The sequence below is a fragment of the Nipponia nippon genome, unplaced genomic scaffold (genome assembly GCF_047370975.1).
Source record: "Nipponia nippon isolate SJK-2023a ecotype South Korea unplaced genomic scaffold, ASM4737097v1 scaffold_4, whole genome shotgun sequence".
Taxonomy (NCBI): Eukaryota; Metazoa; Chordata; class Aves; order Pelecaniformes; family Threskiornithidae; genus Nipponia; species Nipponia nippon.
The window spans coordinates 43,557,136-43,582,248 of record NW_028262358.1 but is presented as its reverse complement, the minus strand read 5'-3'; the positions used below and the strand labels follow the sequence as shown (position 1 = coordinate 43,582,248).

The following is a 25,113-nucleotide window of genomic DNA, read 5'->3' as shown; positions in this document are numbered from 1 at the left end:
AAGAATACCCCACTGCTTCAACCCAAAACCCAGCCAGATCCTTAAGTCTTCTAATGAAGGGCAAAAGTTTCACATAGCCGGTAACTTAAAACTCCCAGTCCATCCTGCAGAATTAGCAGCCACCCCAAAGTCATTCAACAGGTTTCAGTAACTTTTCGGGCAATGAAGGCTTGAAGAGACTCAGTTTTCAAAAACAGCATCATTTTTTGGAAAACAAGGGTAATTACTGAGTATAATTAAGAGTGCAAGGTTTCGCTTACAGCTCAACCTGCTGTGGTTAGGAGGACACACAGCTTTACAGTAATAGCAGACATCTTCAGGAAGAAGAAACTATTGCTATAGCTCATTTAATATACTCAATTTGGCAGATAATATATTTATAGTTGATTTCAAATACATTCCTCACTTATTTTCAGAGCGACAAAGATGAGAAACTTCTATAAACTTTATGTTACTGAAGCACATAACTCCTCAGAGACAAATGCAGTATCTAAAACAAAGACTGAAGCCCAGAAGATAAAGAACTCCTTCAAAAAAGTAAATCCATTGGCCCATCTTCCACCTCCCAGAAACAATAACACTGCAAGAGGAAACAGGAGGAATTTTTCTGGAAACTTGCAAACCACAACATAGAATGAAGGGCAGTGATGTTTTTCATATGGAAAGGGTATTACGTGTAAGCCCAAGAGTAAGAGTGTGCTTTGGGCAAATTTTCTTCTGGCTGAAAAAAATCAGATTTTGGCTTCATGTTTTGGTTTTGTTACTGTTTTACATTCCAGAGAAAGGCAAAACTAATAATTCTGACATTTCTGAAGGAAAATGGTTCAATGTTATCAACATTTTGCCCACAAATCAAAATTATAGTACAAACATCATGATCAAACTGAACATTTCTAAATTAAAAGGGGGGGGGGTGTCTTGCAATGAAACCTATTTCAAGTTTCAATTGAAAATCTACAGGAAGTTTCAAGTAACACCTCCCCAGCCTTGTCACCGAACATTATACAGCTAGAACTGTGGCAAAAAGGTTCCCCCTCCCCCAAGGTGGAAGCTACTAGAACCTAGTGGAGAGGTGTCTGGAAGTACTAAACCAACTTCTGACAGCTTTAGAATTCTCTACAGGTGCAAAGGGGATATTTTCTTTATTTCAAATTATTCAGTTAGATCAGTTCAATGCCTAGCTTATTTAAAGACTTGAAAAGGTGCAAAAGCTGATTTTCCTCTCTGAATAAAAATGAGCTATGCGAAAAGGATTTACAGGTTCTAAGATCATGAAGGACTCAATGACCCAAAACAAGAGGTTCAATTCAGTAACCACAGGTAATACTTCCTTTATTTAATGTATCTATTTTAAATGCAAAATGGATTTTCATTATTTTTACTTATCTCTGTGAAGCTGAGTTTGTGTGGAACTAGTAATCCTATTACTTTTTTTTTATTTTTGTTTTTGGAACTACGCGAAGCTGATGGATACAGAGTTATAAAAATATTCTAACTCTACTTTGCTCAGAAAATAAGAAAGATTTCAAAGAAAAAGACTTAAAAGTCAGTCTATCCTAATCATTCTCAAAGAGCAACTTGATTCTCCATCCAGAGATTTACTAAGTAGTGTAAATTCCAAACATTCAAACTGTAATTACCTCATTTCCTATTCAAAACAGCAAATCCAGAAAGGTAACTATGCTTAAAAAAAAAAAAATACAGTATTTACGGTTTTTTCCCTACCACACTGAATAAAACAAACTGAATTCTGATTCTGTTCCTAATGTACCAACTTTCAAGTCTGCAGAATGGGGCTAATGCACATCTTGCTCCAAGACGATCAGGGATTTGATGTTTCTGTAGTACTTTGAGACGTAAGAATGGAAATCTGTATTCTTTCTATCAGTATAGCGTATCAGTCTATAAAACATTTTATTTAATCAAACACTCCAGAACTGCTGATCAGGCTCTCTAAAAATAATGCCAATTCTTTACAATTCTTTCTGTAGGTCTCTTCTCTTGATCTGTATTGCTAAAAGACCACATGAAGGAAGGTATTTTGAATGCCTGCTCCCGCTGTTTATCCCCCTGAATATAAAATCTTTTTTTGAAGTCAATCATCACCATAGCTACCAGATTGCAGTTTTTCTATAAGGTTTAACCAAACATTCAAACTATTTAGCATTGTAACTTAGTACTGCAAATGGTGCAACTTCATTAATATTGGTCAGACTTTTTTTTGTATGTTTCAAGTGAAGTCTGAACATTGATTGTATGTACAGATAAAAAAGTAATAATTAACTTGAAATAAGGAGCTTGTCAATTAAGACTTCTCTTTTAGTCACAGATATTTGAAAGACTTCTTTCAGATTTTGTGTTTAGTAGAAGAACCAAAATGCATTCAAGTATGAAGAATTTTAAGTTAAAGGAAGCAATCAATGTGTTTTGTTATTAGAGAGTAAAATAATTTAGTAAAAAGGATGTACTTGATACCTGTTTTGCACTTAAAAATAAGTTATATTAAATCTTTCCCTTAACAAACACTCTTTTTCCAACTGAAAGCTTCAAATAATACTTAGGAGCATTACTTAAATTATTAGGTCTGGATAACTTGCCTCAGTTTTAAAAACGTGCCACAATTCTGTCTAGAGATGCTGCTTATGCCAGGAAAAACTTGGGATGTTTCAAAGCACTGAAAAGAATGATATGATAATGATATGCTTGTGTTCCAAATAGATTGGAACAAAGATTATTTGATAGTTTATTCAAACAAACCAGTCCAGGCTGTTCCTGAGCAAAATAATGAAGTGACTAATATAGGACTATGTGAAGTCTGAAAAATCAACAGTCAATGAAATCTCAAGAGGAAAAAAACCACTGTTTTTAAAACAATTTGATAATTCTTTGGCAATATTTCTAGTTCCAGTCAAAGATAATTTAATGATTGTTTTCTTTTTAATAAGTGAGTTCTAAAAAAATTCAGTATAACAGCATACAGAACAAGAAAAGCTATATACATGAAAGGAATTGTTTGTATTCTACAGCAAATCTATTCTAGATAACTGATAAAAATACTGTCATTTTGGTTGACAGAAAAAGATAACAATATTTTTAGATACTAAAACTGATAGCAAGAACAGGAATGGTGAATAGAAATTAAAATCAGATCATTATCTAAGAATGTTGGGTTTTTTCACTGAAACTGTAGCATATTAACCTTCTGTTTATCATCATCTATTTTTAAAACTGTTTTCTATTGTGTAGAACTTCAGAAGCAAATTCAGACCAAGCTGAAAAGCTGAACCTTCAAAAAATCAAAACAATACAAACCACAAACCATGACTGCCTTTTCTGCAAACACAAAAGAAAAATTCTTGTCTTGGTTTACTTCCATACTTAGTGCAATACTTTCTAAACTAATTATTGGGAAGGAAAAGGGGGAGGATTTATTTTTATTCCCAGACAAGAACAGAAAGGGAAAGCTGAAGGGATGACATACTAATTCAAAATCCCCCAGCACAACGAGATTTCTCAAATGTTGACCCAAGTCAATTCACTAACTATAGCTATGATTTTCTTAGTCTTACAATGTTTACACATGTATTGATAAAATTATATTCTGAAATTCTAAGCATTTATTTTAAGATATTATTTTGTATATTTGTCTGAAATAATTACTGTATCTGATCTGTAATTTAATATAAAGGACTTTTTTAGTATCACATTAAAATACAACAGAGTAACACATTAAATTACATAATTACTCTGGTAAAAAAAATCATGTGTAGCCTTTGAATTTGGTTTTTGCCAGTGTTGCTAACTAGGAGAACGATTGGAGAGTACCAAAAGTAATGTCCAAGCTACATGCAACTATCAACCAATATGGAACAAACAAAAAAAAAAGATAAGTATGAAACAAAGTGAAAATACAACATTTTTCTTATTGATTAAGAATCAATCCCTCCTAAAGACAGATTATTTAGTAAATTAAGCACAACCTATCTACACATCAAAGCTATGCAAAATCCAAGCATTCAGGAATTAAGAACCTGCGCACTGTGGTTCTAGAGACAAAATGTGTTTGTAGCAGATAGCCAAGAGCACACAAGAGTCCACCAAAAGCACGGTAGTGTAAAATGGCTAACGCCATACAGCAACACAAGAAATTTTAGACAGGAGAGGGGATTTTTAACTCTGCCATGCTCCCTCAACTGCTGCCTACTCATTCAGTGTAAAACTGCTGGCCAAGGACAATACATTCAGAAAGAATTATAAAAATGAGCTTATAAAATACCTACGAAGAGACTGAAATAACTTAATCTAACCACTTTATCGAAGATTCAATTAGGATGGATGAGATTCCTGGGAAAAAACAAACAAAAACTTAATTACATGTAAAATGTTATCAAGGCCATTCCTCTCAGTAGGATCATTTTAGCTGCATTATTCGTAACAGATGTCTGTCATATCTATTCTTAAATTCATGAGTGAATATTCCACACTCTTTGCACGCAACATATTCCAGTGCTTACAGAGTTTTTCATAACATCTCATCTAAATATTCCTTGCTGTTATTTCTTGTCTTATCAATACTGCACATGGAGACCAGTGTGCTTCTGCTTTGCAGCTTTCAAGAGATACAACTCCTTAGAGTAATCTCATCTCTAAAAGGAAAAAACAAACAAACAAACAAACAACACAACAAAGAAGTTATTGTGTATATTTTACCTACAGGCCATATTTTTAAGACACCTTGTATTTTTAATTGCTTTCCTCTGGAGTTTGATTTAATCACCTCACATATTTCTTCAAGTTGGTGCCCAAAAATGGACACAGATATGGCCTAACTGATTGCAAGAGAAGCAAACAGATTATTTCACATAATTTTCAAATAATACTTTAACATTCCAACATGACATTTGCCTTTTTGGCACAACTATGACATTGCCTACGTTCCAGGTTTTTTTGGCTATTCTTCCCCAAGAACTGCCCCCCAGGGGAGGAGGAAATAGCATGCAGCACGTTCCATTTTCAATAGCAGCGAACTGTTAATGTGGCACATACCATACCATGAAACTTTAGCAAGTGTGCTGACTGTTGATGGCTCCCCAGCTTAGCCTGTTGGCTGTCTGCAATCCCAAATACTAAAACCTGAGATTAAAAGGCAGCTAGTGCAAAACTCTCAATTCTATGTCCTGGGAATCTTGGCTTATTGAATAAAGCACCTGTCTCACTGCTCCAGAGGATCTGGACTACTACAAATCCATGACATGAACCACCTTAAAGGAAATGGGATGCCTGAACAAGTCATAGGTGCTTGCAGATAGATCCTGTGCAAACCATCCAACAGATTCTACCCTACTTCGTAAAGCGCTCTTAGCTGACTAATTCTCTTTCTGCCCAGGAGAGAGAGCATCCAGTGCCACATGCCTGCATGTTCATAACACAAAGGAGACTTCCGCAGTGCCATCACTCATACTGAGAAGTATCACAAATGCCTGCAGATTAGGTAGCTGGAGTCCTTCACCGGATTTGGCCTACAGTGTCAGACTAAAGTGCTCTTTCATTGCGTAGGAAAGAAGCAATATTGCAAGGTTCTTTAATCTTGCAGTCTAGGGCATGTAAAAAATCCCATGGCTACAGGATGAACAAAACTTTTAGGTTTAAAAAAAAAGGATGTTAATATTCTGTGTAACTAGTTACTTGAAGGTTGAAATAAATATTCCATCTCTTCGAGGCTTTAAATCAACAGCCTTACTAAATACGCATTAAAGGAATGATCAAGCAAAGTTCGAAGTAGTAGTTCAGACTAAGCCTAATCTGGCTATAGGTGTGCACACTCAAATTCTGAATCAGCAAGGAACTCCCACAATTAAAACAAAATATTGTGATAAAGGCAGCTACAGAACAGGAAAGCCTTCTGAGGAGCTGTCTGTGCTTTTCAAGATTCTGTGAATTACCCCATGTACTAAATAGCCAGTCAGAATGACCAGGAAAACCACTCTATCCATTTCCAGCAAAAGAAATACCAGCTTTACCACTTCCGATATGTGCTGATGTGTGTCAAAACTCATTCTTCCACCCCCAGGCACTTGTGCGATGTCTCAGACAGACAGGAAGTATGCACATGGTTTCATCTCTGGTTAGAGCTCAACTTACTTATCATAATACTAATTTTAAAAATACACTGTACACAACTCGGCTTCAGCAACAATCTGTTCACTTCTTTAGTTTTAAAAGCTCAACTGTTACAGGCAGTCGCCACTTCCTCTCCACAAATTATGCAGGCCAAAGCTGGCTGCCTTGTCCTCATATTCATTGCTCTGAAATCCTGCAGTCTTGTGGCTATTACAGCTGTGGTTGTTTTAGCCTCAAAGGCATCCCATTATAATGGATTAGAATTTCATAATGCATTTTTCTTAGTACTTACAAAAAACCTGGTAACATAGCTTGTAGTTAATACAGTGGCTTATTACATTTCTGAAATGGCAATATTCATAATGCTTTATCTGTTAAAAGGAACAGATGGAATAGGCCCTTCAGTTAAATTTGGGAGGGGAAGAAGAAAAATGGTGGCTATTTAAAGAAAAAGGAATCTGATTTTAAGTGAGAAATGACTGACATACACAGTTTCTGCTGTATTTGCAACCCAAAATACACAACTACCTGTATAAGAATCAAAATACAAATGTGTCTTGTGTAGAACTGCATGACCTGACAAAATAAATAGCAAGAAGCAAAGCATCACAACAGCCTGGAATGCTACAGAACCAACAGGAAACTTCTAAAAACTTAGGTGCTTTAAGACCTAACTGGTACAAAAATAAGTACATGCCTTTATTTATGCTAGAAATCTAATCCAACGGAACTGTCCTGAACACGTTCATTTACTTGTTCTTTCCTGGCAACTTTGAATGATCATCAGGATGCAGTTTTGATCATTATGCAAAGTTAGAAAACCAGTCTAGTAAAAAGGGCTGACAATTCAGTCCTTTAAGAATAAAGCCCGGAATGCTAGGATAAATATTCTACAATCTCTGTCTGCCTGCAGAAAACAAAAAAATGTAGCCATCAAAAATAAATCAAATAAAATGGGTTTAAACAATCAAAGTTGGTGACAAACACTACCTACTGCCAGCAGTAGTTCTTCATTTCTGAAACTGTGGGGTTGGGGTAGGAGGTGGGGAGGTGTGTGCTGCTACAGGATCACCACCAACAGTTAAAGAGATGGTGTGTTCTTTCATGTTTCTTTTGTGAGTTGAATTAACAACTCACCAGTGTAAAAGGGGAAGGCCTCGGCCCTCCAGACTCAAATCTACATGAATGATGCCTCTCCTTGTCCATCCTCCCTTTTGCATCACTTCTGGTATGTCTTTGATTAAAGGCTAAAGTGATTCAAGTCACCAATTCAACAAATAGCTATTTGTTTCTGTTACTTTTGCTAAACTAGTTTTCTTCCACTTCAGTGAGCTGAATCATTTCACTGTAAGATCAAACACCAGAGTTAAAGTAGAAGAGGAGAAATCAAGGAGTGAACCAGCAGTCTGCCTCAAACTACAACATGGAGTAGCACTCCATAATCATTGCTTAGAATTTGTGAGGTTCTTGCAAAAAATATAGAACTTTCAAAAACTAGAAAATATTCCTCTTCTCTTCCCCACCATTTCATGTGTGTATGTGATAGCATTTTCTATATTTACCTTTTCATTGCACACTCTAGATTTCTAACTTCTTTTTTTCCAAATTCTAAAAATTAAATGTGTGAGGCCCTTAGCTGGACAAGGAAGATGACATTTACCATGCTACTTGATTTTTTTTTTTTTTAAATAACTAGATAATCAAGCTAACTAACTCTTCTTCAAATGATCCTCTAAACTGGGTTTCATCCCTGAATGCAAGTCCAAGATCTGGGTGTCTAACAAACAGCTTTCAGTCCAACATCTCCACTAAATCCCTGAAGTGGCTTTAAACTGGCTGAAAGCACTTCAGTACTGGAGTATATGCAAGGTCAAATGCACGTTTGTATTCAAAGTCTAATCTACTTGGATAGCACTCAAAAAAACAGTTTATGTTAAGTTTTATATCCATTGCACACTATTTGCAAACAAAGCAGGTATTAGCTTTTCCAGTAATTTTTTTTTTTTCAGATGAAAAAAAATATTGATTCAATTGAGCATTCTGTAGGAATGGACTGAGTGTTGATTTTTATAGGAAACTAGCAAAGCACCATTACCACTATATTACAGAACCAAACAAAGTATTTTTTTGATTGATCTGTTTTTGTAAAATAAGAAGTCCAATCTTAAACTGAGAACTAATTTCAAGATGAATTTCAAAAATTTCAGAATTTCCCACAAAACAGAAACTTGGCTTAATTCAATTTATAAATGGGATCAGTCCTGTCAAAAATAACAGTATGTTTGGTTTGACATTCCAGAAAGTGTGACATTTAATGACTGGACTAGAGAGAACTTGTATGAAGACAGTGACCCAATGTTGCGACAATCTTTATAAGGCCTTTGAGGAGCAGATATCTACAGTAGAACAAGAAAACTCTCCAGAAACATACAGCTGGACAAGCAAGATTCCTGAGAACAAGCCACTGCCTTGCACAGGGAAGGATAAACCTTAACTCCATCGAGTTCAACAGCAATGGCAGACACTAAAGCACACTGGATCCAGAAAACCAGTTTCAGGTTGCATCCATAATGGTAAAGAGATCAAAATATGAGAAAACATATTCTTTCAATAGTATCATGGTCTTGTGTGTATCTAACCTGGGGAGCCCGTTAGCACCATTTGACACAGCACATGCACTCAAAGACATGCTACAGTTAAGGAATATGGCTATGCAGACTTCCTCCCCCCTTCCCAGAGCCTGATATTGCTATTAAAAAAAATTGAACTAAAGGAAGGCTGAACATCACTACAAAGATAATTTCAGTCAATTACACCTCTGGCATCTAGTTTCTTCTGCAAAATTCAGACTTGGTGGAGATACAGTCATCTATGTCCCCATTTCAGACCATATTAAATTAAAAGCATATAGCACAAAGATATCTTACCTACAGAAAAAAGTTCTGTTCTCTCCACCAACTTGCCTTTCGCTTTTCTCCTGCTTTTACAAACAGGTTTGTTTTCATCTCAGATGAAGTGTAAGGCTCAGACTCACTAAGATCCAAACACAAATAACAGAATCTGAAGATGCACTTCAGAACAGTCAAACCAGGCTCTCCTTTGCTTTCCAGTGACTTGCTTTGCAGAGCTGTCAAATTTCTCCACTGGCTTCAGCAGATTTAGCATACACAGACCAACAGTCTTTCTTCCTTTTTAGCTCAGCACCAGCAATAACTTTTAAGATTCTCATTTTGCAAACCAACCAAACTCAAACAGTTTTCCTTTGTTTTGGGTTTTGGACTATCTTTGAATTCAACTAGATATATGCTAATCCCTAGACTTTTTCCTTACATTTCACTGTAAGCAAACACTTGTTTGGAACATTTTGGCAGATCTTCACTCCTGGTCTAATCTAGCCTTTTATTCCTAGTCAGTAACCTGCTATTTTTTAGTCTCCAGAGGAAAACGTGACACAAGAGCCAACAAAACACGTCTCATTTGGATAAAGCTACTAATACGCTAAGAGTGCAAGATTTTGGCTTAAAAATAGTTAGCCCTTATATTTGGCTTTCCTGGAATTCCCTATGCCACAATTATGCATTTGAAACAGCTAATAGAATAAAACTGGAATGAAATTCAAAGGCAAGCTAGCCAACAAACTGAACCTTTTAAAGAACTGTAGATAATTTCTAGATATTAAAATATATACATATGTGTTTGGAGAGTGTGTGTGTGTAAATAAATGTCACCCTGACCACTATTACTTTTGCAGCATAAATTTTGGAAAGTCGAGATTAAAAGTATTATGCTTTATAGGTATACCTATACTGGTCTCTCTGCAATGTATCTGGCATGACACATTGTAGATGTATTTTTCAGTGTCCTGCAGATTATCCTTTCCTATGTTTTTTCCCTTTTACGCTTAGCAAATATTGATTTTTCTCTCCAAGCTTCCTATGAAGAGGTTTCTTCTTCCTAATAATTATTTAACATTACATTAGTTAAGATACAAATAGCATACAATAACTATACACATGCAAAACATCAGTAGTACCTTAGTCCAGCAGAGGCTTTTTGTGACGTCTAGAGTACAGTCTTACCATCCTTGAACTACCTACTACAGTTCTACTACAATACAACTACATACCTGCATAATATCTTTCTATATAGATGTATCTTTATAAAAAGATTGTACATCTTTCAAAATAGTAAATTCTTCAGCTTCCTCTCCCAGTAAAAACAAGGGAGGGGGGGAAACATAGGAATTTAAGGTACCTACTACTATTATGTGTGCAAAGGAAGAGGGGAATATATATACTCAGATAAATATAATTACAAAAGGACAGTTGCGTTAGACAAAGTTTTTTTTCAAACTTTTCAATGTATTGATTGTCCCCCAAAATTCTAGTGGAGCTATAGGTCCCTGAATAATGAACAGACCTACCAACAACAAGCTTGCTTGTCTTACTTGTATCTTCAGATCTCCTTAGAAGCAGGCTGCAGAACTCACAGCACCTGCAGATCACTGGTTGAAAACCACTGCATTAAAGACACTCAGAAGACAGCTTTTGGAGTCAGACACAAGCAAGGTTAAAGAGAAGTGACGTATTAGCATGACTATACACATACTTGCACTATGCAGAAGGATCCCAGCAGCACTGAAACAGATTCAAATTAAGTTTAGTCTGCCACTACTATAAAATGGTTGGTTAAGACTACAGAAAGCTCCCAGTCAAGAAGAGCGGACAGTAGATCAGTTAAAACTGTAGCTATATAATCCACATAACCAACTATCTGAGCCTGGAAGAGAAAATAAAGAACATATTTTCTGTTAAATCTACTGGTGTTTTCTTACCAGCACCTATTGGACCATTGTTGACAGAAGATACATGTACATCCTTGAAGAATATAGATGCCTTAACTAAGCTAGGCGCTGCATAGCTAGGGCAGCACAGAAATTAGTACAGTAATTTACCTGAAAAAACTACGGTAAATTATAACTCATGCTGAGCTTTGTACTCTGAAAAACAGACTACTTCCATATTGGCACAGATATTTCTGCACAACATTGTACTGTAAACTTCCCAAGAGAAGCAGCAAGTAAGTGAACCTGAAGTTATCCCAACAAAAATCCAATGCTGCTTTCCCAAATCATAGCACAAGGCAACCCACACCTCAAATCAACTTCTGGTTGAACTACTATGGGTGATGTTAAATTTAAAGAGCCTTGCTGTGGCAGAATATTCTATTGAATAAACTTTGTTTTCACTAATGTAATCTTCTGCCAGAAAAATATAGACAATTATTTTTCAAGTGGACTTGTCTTTCAGAGGGACATTTCCTCAAACTGTTATGTACCATTGTAACTCCTCCCCCCACCCCCCAAGTTGTGAAAAGTCAACAACTTACCTGAATATCCCACTTTCCCCAAATTAATAGAAAGAAATGCCAGGACTATGTCTTCTGAAGGAAGACACATGTAACTCAGTACAATTTCATATGGGTAAAAAAAAAGAAAAGAGTTATGACTGAAATCTTAAGTCCATAATTTTTATTTTTTGCCTTTTCTCCTCATAAAAACTACAGTGTCGCTTTAAGAATATTCTTCTACGAGCTAGTTTCACAAGTTTCCTAACTTGTAGGAACACAATTTGTAACTTCTAGAAATCTAACAAATATAAGCACACATACACATTCCTCTCCCATCTCAACACATTTTCTGAGACTACTACTAGCGAAATACTCCTGCATGGTCAGTAGGAAGGGTATTACAAGAAAATGAATCATTTTGCTTTTTTATCCCTCTCCACAACAGCATTTGTCTTCCAGAGTTCTTCTCTACCTAAATGTAAGAGTTCAGTATTTAAGCTTTAGGTCTGTGAAAGGAGGTTTGGGGAAAAAAAGCTAAATATAATCAGTATGGCAATTATCCAAAGCAGGGATGCAAGCTTTTCCTGCCCAACTAAGTTCTACTATTTAAAAACCCTTTCAAGAATTTTTCCATCAGAAAATACCTGTAGCAAACCAAGAATGCAAGCATTAAAAGTAACACAGATATTAAGAGAAGTAACGAGTTGAAGAAGAGTTTAAGAGATTTGTCAAGTGCTGCATAATTATGAAGAGCTTTAACATATTTTAGATGTGTGCTACACAGAAAGTACAAGTGCCACTGTAGTACTATAGAGAATAAGAACAATATACAAGCAGCTAGTATTCAGCTAGGTTACCTTTCAAAAGTTAAGAAATTAAACTACCTAAACTACTTGTTTCATACTTTTATCCAATTTAACTACCCAGAATGCTTCAGTTTGTTTGGCTACTGATCACTGCACCTGTTTCCAAAACATCTTCAGCTGGCTTAGCCTGTGACTAATGGCAGCCATTTCCAGGGAGCGGCTATTTAAGGAAAGATCCTTGCTCTGATTCCACCAAACTCTTCAACATATTAAAGAACAGAGAGTAAAATTTTTGAAGTTGCATAGGTGATATAAGACTCTATTCACTGCTTTCAAGTGTGCTGAAGCCATTCTGTAAAGCGCAGGCTTTTTCCCCTAAAAGTCTTTAAGCCTCTTATACTAAAACCTTCATTTTTTTTAGCCTCTTTTCAAAAAGTAACATTTAGGATTACTAAAGTGAAAGACAAAAATTCTGTCCAGGTATTACTTGATAGTCTTCTGTACATCAACAACTCTACTGTTACTTTCCACGTGAAACCTCATTCTGTTCTCAAGAGTTCAACAAGAGGCATCCCAAGAGGTCTTCAGTACCCAAGACAACGCGGCATTCTCACAATGCCTATCAATAAAGTATCAGTGTTTCTGTCAAATCAACAGGTTACAGTATCAACTACATATGTCAATGAAATTCTAAGTAATTCTATTTTTATGATCAATACGTTTTTCCCTAAGCCTAAGAAGATAATTGAAGAGAAATTCTGAAACACACAGCTTAAAGAATAAACCTAATCTTCCAATGCTACCATATGACTAATCAGCCCACTGTAGTATTTGCTTTCACAGAAATACTGTGCATCACCACTGCTAGAAGCCGAATGCCCAGCTACAGAATTCACACTGGCCTTTCTACGCAATTGGCATGTGCCCACGTATTCGTTCGTGTACTTGGCTGGAATGTTGTTTCAGTGGGCACAAAAGCTGTATTAAGAGAAACTGCCAGACAAAAGAAAAGATGTTGCAGTTCCTTTAAGACTAAGGCATTTTCTTGTAAACACAGGGTAGTCCCATTTGCAGATGGCATTCAAGTATTGCAGTGTATTTTTTTCTTCCCAAGTTTAATTCTGAGCAAGCATAGTAAGGATATCCAGCTACAGCAATAAGATAGCAAAGTTCTGGAACTGTACCTGGATATATCTGGAATCAAGCACCTGAAGTTTACTTTTTTCTGTTTTTTCTTTTTTAATATATCTTTTCTTTATTTTTTCTATCAAGATCATAAAAGCTGATTTGCTTCCTCAAAATTCCAACTAAGTAAATATAATACACACAACTAGAGAAACTTGATCAGGCCAGCTTAAGTATCATGAATGATTTTTATTTCACATAATAGATGCTATGTTTGATATTTATTGTCAGACCATAATTAAGATTTTATTACACCATTCCAAATGTTCAATTACGTGCTGTTGCACAACAAGTTATTCCAGTCAGAAACAGGTAGGATTGTGCTCTATTTTAATGCAAAATAGAGTAAGTATAATTTTACTGAACTGAAATCAGTGCTACTGAAGAGATAAAAATAAAAACATTCCACTCATTTAAAGCTGACCTACTACCACTTGAGTTGCTATCTAGATGCTACTGTGCCATGTACATTACCAGTGAAAAACATCTGTGATGGGGAACATACACCTCTCTCTCTCTATCACTGATATACTATTATTATGCTGTCATCAAAAGAGAATTTTTCTTACTATATAGAATGTAACAAAAGCAACTCATTCACTTTACTTGCCTCTAAAAACCTGAATCACCCTACACTAGTAAGCATACATATAAATATATACGGTAGTATCTAGGAAAAGTCAATGTATGAAATAAGAGATTTATTTTAATACAGTGAAATATGTTTAACTTATCAATCCAAACTTTTTGGCTAGCATCAGGCAAAGTAAACTGAAATGAGAATATTAGCTCAGCAGACAAAGAATTACCAACAAAGAAAAACTGAATTACTGCAGACAGACATCTAATATACATACGAATACTTTCTGGAACTTAATGTTGAATTATTCCCGGGAACACAGTTAAAACAGCAGCCTCAGCAGCCCAATTCCAAAATGGATCAAGAACAGTAGAATATATTTGAGGGCTGACTCTTTCCAGGTTCCAGCCTATGTATCCAATACTGTCCATCATCAGGTGACATCATCTTCTGTACTACTTGATTTTTAGGAATGTAAAAGCTGCACTAGTAATCTGCAAGTAACGGAATGAATCCAAGCTTTAATGTCTTTTAAATTGTCCAACATTGCAGGAAAATAGGCACAAAATTCTGCAAAGACGACAAAGACACTGCAGTTACCCAACTCATGTTCTATGGGTAAACATATGTGGATTGTCATTATAAAGTTCTGGAAGAGCACCTCAGAATAAATCTGCATTCATAAAATGGAAATGACTTGAAGTTGAATTACTGTCTCCACTTTTGTCTCTGTTCCAGGCAGCAAAGTATTGGTACATATCATACTCTAATTTTTAAACTATAGTGCAGTCTTACTTATGCTAAAGTACTTCATTATCTCCCTTGATGCACATCTAGCATAAGAACCTTCTAAAGAAATGAAGTGGAAATTTATAAAATTATTGCTATGTTTTCAAAAATGCTTTTATATTTATGGAAGCACAAAGATTAAGAATTATATATATTTTATTTCTAAGTTTAGTGATGTAATTTGAGGTAACATTCATGTAATATTACAGCAACATCTATCTTTCAATAAGCAGTGCAGCAAAAGAAGTTAAAAAGTGAAAACACATATTCCATTAGAAATTCCTTAAATCTGAAATGCTGGTATAACAAGTACTCATTTCCAAAATGTCTCAACCCCTTATTATTTCTCCCAGGAAAAGAAGTTACATTAACCTAAGTGTCACAGCATTAACAAAAAGATTAAGCTAACGCTCTTTCACTTAAATACTCGTACAGGATATTGGAAAGTCTGTCTTCCACCATTATAAATTAATTTAAAGCATTCTTTGTGATCTTAGAAGAATGTATTCTATATTTATCTTTAAGAAAACATGAAGTGGACTATTTTAAATGTACAAATAAGAGATTTAGCACTTGCAATCTGCTGTTGAGAGGACAGCTGAAAATCTGAAGGAAAAAAATTATCAGTGGATCAGGTTGCCCTGCCACAAACTGAAACACTTTTTACACAGAGGAAGAGAATGTGAAAAAAACAAACAAAAAATTTACTCCCTATTACATTATTTATTACTAGCTGAAACCTTGCATCAGATACACTTGGTTCTGAATTTGGCTGAGGTCAAATCCCATTTCCCTCCCCTTAGAAGGACGGTGTAAACAATAAACAATAAGTTAGAAGGGCGTCAAATAGGGAAAAGGGAAAGTATCCCAGACAAAAGCTCAATGAGAACCCCAGTTCTTGGAAAGGAAGATAACAAATGTCATCCAAATTTTTACATTAAGTTTCTTGTAATAAGCAGAAAGTGTTGTAGACCTCACTCTACCATCTCCAACTGGAATTAACTCCTGGTGTCATGGGGTCTCCACTAATCTACCCTTAAATATATGGGCCTTTTTAGCATACAAAGAATCAAAAGCTTGACTTCTATTCCTTCTCAAAGTAAGAGTGATGTAATTTCTCCACAAATTATCATTTCCGACTGTTTTAATTTGGAACAAAGGTAGCACAATTGCTTAATTCTTCCACCTATTGGTAAAAATACCTATTGTCAGAATGTATCAACATAAGTATTAGTTACATGAAGATTGTCACCTTTACAGGATAGAAATCTAATATTTATAAATATTCTTCTGCAGAAAACTATAATACCAACTGTTTCTCTAATTTGGGGGGAAAAAGACATTATTATTAATGGTATTCTTTCCAACTATTGACTAAGAACTTGGGGGAGGCAGGGAAGCAAAGCTTATGTTGGCCTCCTTAAAAAATATTTAAAATACTTTCTTTTTTGTGTCTAATACCATCTCTTCTTTAAAACCTCTCCATCTTTTGAACTTGAAATCAATGTTTATCATATCAAAAATTAAATTTTATTTGTCACCTTCAAGGCACAGCATCAATTCCATTTAATCTTTTCACTCAGCACCTTCTAGAAAACATGAACTTCAAACCTATAGAAAAGTGCAGTGTTCTAGCTAGTAAGCAAGCCTAGAAAAACCTCTATGGCAATTTCACATGTAGACAGTTTACAAAATGTTTAGCCTAATGACTGCAAACTGCTAACTTTGCAGAGGGATGGGGAAGAATGTGTGTTCACAGGCAGTTAAACCAATCCAAATCAGTCTTGGTGCACTTCTGCTTTCTTCTCCTTCCTTTCTCTGTCCCAATGGTAGGGATCAGCCAGGTCAGGGGCTGGCTGCAACTGAAGAGTATATATATCCGATTGTTGTTGAGTTAATTTCAGTTTGATTCAGTCCACCCTGGGACCACACAAATGGACTGCTGGCACAAAAGACAAGAATAAACAGCCAGGAGTGGAAGAAGGAGACAAGACTGCATTCTTCCATGACCATACAAGCTTAATTTGACAAACTACTTATGAAACCAAATCCTTTGCTATAGATTGATGGGGGACAAAACAATAGATTAAATAATGAGAAGAACAGCAAACTCGCTCTTCTGTCCAAGAACAGCGTTATTCACCAGTTAGTCCAACCTGGGTGATCTGGTCTGCAACAGAGCTCTATAGATGTCTGCATTTACACTTAAATGACAACTGATGAATGCTGTCCCTAAATAGCACGCTCCTTAGGGTGGTCTGCAGAAGTCACCATCAAAGACTACATAATTTGGGAGTTCTGGATGCTTAAAGGTCTTTTCTTTGGCATACTGACTACCATCTTCACTCCTGAGCACATACAGGCTCAAAGACAACAGCAATGGAAGCAAGTAACTCCAGGTTAACTGGAGATGACTACTGCTTTTGCTCACCATAAGGAAAATGCCTTAGGTACAAGTGTTTCTGCTTAGCTCATAGGAAAAATCTTCTTCATAGTGCTCCCCACAGGTTCAGGAAACCCCCAAATAGTACTCCACATTCAATTCATATACACTCACTTAGCAAGTCACTGTCACACAGTGGTCGCACATAATGCCGGCGGGTCACCCCAGTCCTAGTTTTCTACAGGTAACTCAGCAACACCCTCCACCACCCTGCTCTGACAGTCTCACAGCTGCCTTTCCAGAGCTTGCTTACAAACACGTCTTGCTAAACAGGTCATGACTGCTTTATACACTGCCTTCCAAGCCAAAAAAAAAAAAAAAAAAAAAAAAAAAAGTACAATAGTGCTTTATTGAATTTCTTCCCTGATTCAAACTAATCTTCAGAAGGAAAATAGATGGCTTGTCAAGTATAGAATATCAAAGTGCCTTGCTGTCTTTTCCATACCTGAATTCCCTGAAATATCCTCTCATCTGGTCACCCCATGTTAACAAAAAAAAAAAAAAAAGAACCAAAAATAACCCCCAACCACCGGATTTATGACTTTCCATCAAAACATTTTAAAATAATTATTCTAACACTTATTAAATCACTAACATTTATTTTACGCATAGGGCTAAACAATTTTCCTTAGTTCCCTGGAGGCCTTTTGAACTCATATCATAGAATGGGCTGGGTTGGAAGGGACCTTAAAGACCATCTGGTTCCAACCCCCCTGCCACGGGCAGGGACGCCTTCCACTAAACCAGGTTGGCCAAAGCCCCAGCCAGCCTGGCCTTGAACACTTCCAGGGAAGGGGCATCCACAACTTCCCTGGGCAAATCTTCTAGAAGTCTTTAAAAATCTATTCCATGCACACACAAGCAAATATCCAGTGAGTGGTAGTAAGCACAGTAACTGGACAACACTGGAAGTGCTAAATGGGAAAGGCAGAAAGGAAGTATTTGTTACTGAAGCACGTCAACTAAAAAGCAAGCAGCCATACAAGCCCTGACTTACCAACATTTCTTAACTGTGACCTGGATCATATTTAACGCAAAAACAGTCCAAGATCCATGTTTATTCAGATTTGTACATTTCTGTAAAAACAGCTGAAATGCCTATTATAGTAAGTAGAACTGCAGAGAACCTACTATTACATTTCACAATGGGTTAACTATCTTCAAGTAAGTACAAACTGATAAATAATCTAGCAATTGGATGGCTCTGTATCATATTAGGATGCCAAGTAAATTTAACCTTTAGGTTTTTCTATAAAATTTGTTACCTTTTTCAAACGAGGAAATCTTAAACTCCCTTTATTTTTATTCTTCAGCCTATTATAAAGCATCTGTTTCTAAGGAAAATGTGTTTATCTGTAGGATTTAAACAAAAATTTGAAACCAGTTTGCGACAACAGTATCATTTCCACCTTTCTCGAAGTTAGCCTTTTTTTTCAGTTTACGTGACCAGCGAAGCATTCAGATTAAGTATTTGAGAGTGATTGTAAAGCTTAATACCTCAAAACTACTGCATTTCTCAACTACAGTGCAGAATTTCTTTGAAAACACAGACACACAACGTGTATCACAGCATGCTTCTGCACTACAGGTATACAATACTCATTTCAGATTACAAAGTGAACTGAATAATCATCTCAAAAGTGCTCTAGTGAAGATATGCATATTCATTATTTTGTCTACTAACATTTTTCTTAGACAGTATCCCGATACAATAGTCATGCTGCTGTGAGAGCGTTGATCCAAAAATCCTTCACCAACTTTGAAGATAATAATACAGGCAACTTAACTTTTCTGATGCTCATAGTTTATTACAGCTTCAGTCTTCTCAGTCTAACACAGCCTTTTTTCCACTAGGTGGTCTAATTAACTGAGTCCTTATCAACACACTCAACTACTGAATAGTCACATACTAAACATGCAGATTTAAGTTCAAGACTTCCATGTTGTTTAGCCACTGTAAAATATACTAAGATTGGCATTTCAAAAGTGCAAATAACCAGTTTCAAAATAACACAGATTATTCCGACATGACTTGTAATTGCTTGGTGCAAGTGATGTTTGCTTTCCTTTTTACATAATTATGCAAGCATGAGGAAGTCAATAACTGCCTCTGATCACTTGTTCAAAGCGGAACACCGGGATGGAATTTAAGAAAATCATTTTTCATCATGCAAAAACAACTGACAGGGGAAAACCACCTCTTAAGACTTACCTGTTCTCCTACCTCCAGCAGAAAAAATACTCTAATGGTACTCTTCCTTTATAAATCGCCATTTCTGCTGCAATTCAAAGAGTTAACCAGAAAGTGAAAGGTCACTACATTCCACGACTGGTTTCCAGCCTGCGTAAGAGCAATAGGACTTGCAGCTGACTTGTGCTTAAAGTTGGAAACTAGTGACTGAAAAGTTTACTAGATATTTCACTTTTGTCCTCTGCCATACTGGCAGAGAATACGAGCAACAGACTGACTGGCTTTAAGGGAAAGCAGTTACAGCGTAAGTGTGCACCAGTGATCTCTGTGGATAGCTAGAGAGGTCACTAGGAGAGACTACTGAAACCAAAATGTAAATTCAGGATGAATTAAAAACAAAACAAAAATCCACCATAAACTGCACACAGAGCTTCCTTAATTTGTTAGCGTGGCAGTTTGAGCAAGCACTGAGGAACATCTAGGGCTACCAAAAAATATTTCATATTTTACAGACTGAAAAACATTAACATGCAAATAGCATCAAAACATTTAAACAATCATTTCAGATCACTTAATTCACAGTGCATTGCTCTAGCTTCTGGGACATCCACTATTTTTATCTCCAGTCAGCAGTGAACTTTTTAACTGCAGTGGGTATATTACCCTCATTCACATATTTAAATACTAAGCAAATGCCACGATACATATTAAAAATCTCAGGAGCATTTACAATAGTTCTTAGTACAAATCATCGCTGAAACCGAGCTTGTGTTTCTTTCTTTCTTCAAAAGCAGAAACTCTGCTTTCCTGGAGTTTATTTCCTGACTTTGGGGAAAAAATAAAAACAAACTATAATAATGTTTTTATATATATTGCTACCTACTTAGTAGGTAGTAATTTGATGGCACACAATTAGTTTTTAAATAATCAAACGGATTCTACATGCTTCCAAAGCATACTTAATGTGAAAAGACGTTATGCAGAAGGTGCTTAAGTTAAACAAAAAAAAAAAGCTTCAGTACAACATACAAATCGTCCTAGCCAGTATTTATACAACTGTATTAACTACTATCAGAGGTCATTCAACACAGGAAAAAGCCTGATTTAGTAAAACATGACAATAATGAGCACAATAATGTCAAGGCTTGAATACTTCTTGTAAAACGTATTTCAAGATATTTCAAGACTGCCTTCAAGTGGTCTTTGCAGTCCATGGGAAGACTACTTAATAGGCTAAATTTACTAGTTTATACAAGGAACTCTTATTTACTTGGATTAAGTTGGGTTATTGCAGGGAGAACAATCACGCCAACTGTTTTGGAGGTGGTAATCGCTTGGCAGGCAGCACACCTCTCTTGTCTCAGAGGGTTCCGAAATGCAAGAGCATGAGTGACTTACAGCTTTCTATCAATACAACTTGGCGCTCTTCCTAAATATACCTCACTGTGTTTCACAAAGAATGATAAACATTCTATCCATACTACACAGTTGGGAAAAATGAGTCAGTAAAGCTAAATGAGTTGTTCAAGTTCACCCAACGAGACAAAGATACCGACAAGGAATTCAGTTCTAATGCTCTATGCACCGGAATACAGAACCGTCTGCACCTGAAAGAACGACCAAGGCATAAATCAAAAACGGAGGCCTCAATCGTGCAGTCAGCAGCAAGTCTGCAGTCAGCAGACTCAACGTAAGACTAGGCCTTAAAGCATTAAATCCTCTACATGCTGAAGTGTCCTTGAGGCATACTCTTTCAGTAACTTCCAAAATAAATGCACACAAATACACAGTCATATTTAAACAGTATCTTGATCTAGTATAATCAATGTTACCTTGTGGTAATACGAACAGAAAGCTAATAATTCTCTTAAGCACTCTCCCTTACTGCTTCTTATTGGACTAATTTGTATCCTTGTAAACTTAGAAAATAAATTACAAATTTAAGTCAGGCAGAAAGACTGATGCACTGCATTACTCCTAAAATCTTAAAAACCAGTCTTGGTTAGACTGTTGAATCTTAGAAATTTCTGTTCAGCTACAATTCCATTAAAAGTTTCACTGCAATAACTAAAGCTTCAAAGTAATGACTTACAGATTAACCTCACTTAACATTGCAGGACACTAAATAAAGTACTGGGAGTTATCTCAAGCATATGTAAGTTGAACGCTACACACAAATTGCAAAAATTGCGGACTTAAACTTAGCATTTGAACACCCTGGCAGAATTAATCCAGATTTTAAAATAAATAAATATGCAATAGTAGCACAAGCCTTATCAAAGCGTAAGTAAGCTGGGAGCTTTTTTTTTAAATATGGCTCTATTAACAGGTTTCTGTGTTTGCTGCTTTAAATTTAAGCATTTGTTATATGTTCAATTCAGCCTGAAGTGGGTCTCTATCACTATTTCACAGAACACTTTGCATTCATTCCACTTGCAATCTGAACTCCTCATCCTCCGAACTGTCTATCTACATATTTACATGGCTCTATAACCACAGTATCTGAACCAAATCTCTATGGTAACTGTAAGATTTGTTTACATGGAAAAAGAGTATTAGAAATATACGTAAATTTAGCTGTCATTTAAATAAGTGTTTTTCCTTCTGGGGGAAAAAAGCTCCCTATACTGCCTCCTATTTCTCTCGCTTCCATCTCCTGCATCGCCACCAGGCAATGAGCCACGTTTGGAAAGCTCCGTATCATACTACTTCAACAGCCTGTTGTTGTAAATTCATAAATAGTTTACTTTTAATGAGAAAGACGTGTGCAGTATTTTAGATCTTAACACTTGTTAAAGAAAGATCACAGGGAGGGCAATTAAAGCATGATTTTTTAAAAGATACTGTCATTAAGTCACCAAAGTAAAAAAAAAATGCTAAACCTTTAACAGCTACACAAAAAGACTTAGTTTGTGGCTCAGCAACTCAGATCAATCTAGAAATTAAAACAGCCTGCATCGTTTACCATTTCCAGCAGTGAATATAGTACCAAGTACACATTTTACATAATACTCATTCACAGACAGTAGGCACAACTCTGATAGTGCAAGACCGCACATACAGACTGCTCTCTTATTAATAAATACCAAAGAGATGATGTATCACAGGTTTGTAACAGTTATTTTTATAAGATTTACAGTATTTTGAAACGAGATTTACTGCAGCCCAGCAGGACTGGGAGCTGAATTACATGGGGGTCATGGGAACATAAACGGCAGTTTGAGCGAGACATATCAGCAAAATGATAAAAAAACTAACAAACCCAGTTGTTAAAACCTACTTTTAGGTACACAGATCTTCACCACACACAGAAGAAATCATTCTATTTCACCGATACAATTTTTTTTCTATAAAACTTGCATAATATTTTGAAAATACATAGAAAGACCTAAGAGAAGATAAATGAGCGACAATGAGGTATGTGAATACTACACAGCACTAAGAAGAAAATTAGAACCTGTTTGAAAATCTTTCTGCACCTTACAGCAATCATTTTACTGCAGAGAATCTCTTACATGCACCCTCCCTGATCATATCAAGATTATTCATTCAACAAAACTCCTATTAACAAACAGAAAGTAAGTAAATCTACCATTTACCCTCTATTCAAGTAAGCACGGTTGTATAGCCAGCATTTCCCCTGCAACGTTACTTTCTCAAGCAGAGTGACTGTCCCCTGCTCCTCCATGAAGCAAGCTCAGCCCAGGCAGCCATGTCCTTATTCTCCTACAAACAATGTTTCTGAAGGAGAACAACCCCCCCTCAGCGAAGTTCCAGTTTCCCCCCCGCACAACGCGGCGAAGCAAAGCCTGCCCCACCGTCAGCAAACGAGCTAAGGCACCAAAACACAGCTAGTGGGGGGCAAAGCAGCCTGCGGTCTGGACCTGCACCAGCACCGAGCCTCGAACCGGGGTCGGGACAGATGGACTGACAGATAGGATAGCATTTCTTCGTGCAACCCCCCCTTCTTTCCCCTCCCAGGCACACAAGCGAGTGCTTTACCTTCATGATGAGCTCAGGCTGCGGTAAAAGCCTCGATAGGGGCTGAGCGGCCGAGGCTGGACCTGGAATTTAAAACAAAGCGCTAAGGCACCGCACCAGCCGCTCGCACCGGGCGGGGGGAGGGGAGGCAGGGACCGGAGTGGGGGCGCTGGGCTCCTTCCGAAACTCCCCCTTTCCTTCCCCGGATCTCCCCTTTCCCCCCTTTTAACCCCCTCCCCTCTTTCCTCGGCCGCTGCTTCCCCTCCAGCTCCCACACACCGCGGCTTCCCCTACGCTCGCTGCCATTGACGCCATTTCTGTCAGAGGAGGAGAAACTTGCCACAACAACAACCCACCCCCAGCCTCCCCGGCTGCCGCGGGGGGGGCGGGTGAAGGCCTCCCCGGCTGCCTCCCCGGGGCGCTGCGCCCCCTCCCCAGGCACCGAGCGGCGGGAGGGGACCCGCGGGGGTCCCAGCCCTGGGACCCCCCCCCCACTTTACCGCGGGGAGCCGGAGCGGGGGAAGGAGGAGAGAGGAAGGGAGGCTCTTCCTCCATTGTACGAGGAAGAGTGCCTGTGTGCGCGGCGGGGGAGCGGGGTGTCGGTAGCAGCCCCCCCCCGCCCCGACACACGCACACACAGACACACACACGCTTTTGTAGGGGCTGCGGCTCCGGATCGCGGCGGCTCCTCCTCTCCCCCCCCCCCCCCCCCTCAAATAAAGGAAAGCGCTGACTCCGCGGCGGGAGTTTCAGCAGCAACAGCCGCAACTCCCCGGCTCGGCGCAGCGGGTCCGGGCGGGGGGGGGGGAGGGCGGGAGGCGGCGGAGGGGAAGAAAAGGAAGAAGAAGAAAAGAAGGGAGCGGGGACGGGGAGGGAGGGGGGCGGGGAGAAAGGGGCCCGACCTGCTCGGCGGGGACACGGAGCGTGTGTGTGTGTGTGTCCGTGTGGAGGAGGGGGCTCCGTCCCCTCCCGGCGGAGGGGGCTGGAGAAGCCGCCGGTCCCTCCCGCACGCAGGCGGCACCCGATCCCCCTCCCCCCCGCCCCGCCGCTGGGTGTTTGGGGCGGGGGGGGGGAGAAGGAGGATCGGCGAGTCCCGCCGCAGTCTCGCTACGAGGAGAAAAACAACCGCCCCCCTCCCCCCCCGCACGCACGCCCCGCCGCTGCCGCCGCCCGGCCCCGCGCCCTCCCGGGCCCCGCGCCGCCTCCCCACCCGCCGGCGGCGGAGCCGGGGGGCTCCTTCTCCGGCTCGGCGCCGTTACCTTTGTTCCGCGGCGCCCGCCCGCTACTCCCCCGACCCGAGGCGGGGGGGGGAGGGAAGGGAACGGGGCCGAAGCCTCCTCTCAGCTCCGGGCCCCCTCGGCCGGCCTCGGCCCCCGCTCAACGCTCCAGCAACGGCTCTGCTCGCGGCGGCGCGGCGTGCGGCGGGGCCGATCCGTCCTGCGCGGCCCCGGCGGTGGCGGCGGCGGTGACTGCTCGGCTCGGAGCCTCTCGGTCCCCCTCCCCCTCCCACACCGACTGACTGACTGACTGACTGACTGACGGACGGACCAGGGCACGCCCCTCTCCCCGCCTCCTCCATTGGGCCCCGGCCCGCAGAGCCCGCCCTTCCCTCGGCCCCATTGGCCGTCGCATCGGAAATACTGACATCATTTTTCTCCACTTCTATGGA

The 25,113-nt window shown here is 38.7% G+C and overlaps 1 protein-coding gene across 2 annotated transcripts in view; it reads right to left on the bottom strand.

The window, feature by feature from the left end:
• The window catches only part of ARID4B (AT-rich interaction domain 4B), a 94,991-nt gene extending 70,010 nt beyond the window's left edge, over positions 1 to 24,981 (bottom strand). For both annotated transcript variants that reach the window (XM_087774752.1, XM_087774753.1), the window contains exons 1-2: positions 24,704 to 24,981; positions 23,466 to 23,527 (exon numbers count right to left, since the gene is read on the bottom strand). In XM_087774752.1, the coding sequence (XP_087630878.1) occupies positions 23,466 to 23,471 (6 nt within the window). In that variant the 5' untranslated portion in view covers positions 23,472 to 23,527; positions 24,704 to 24,981. The remainder of the gene's footprint in view (positions 1 to 23,465; positions 23,528 to 24,703) is intronic.
• Positions 24,982 to 25,113: the final 132 nt, after the last annotated feature.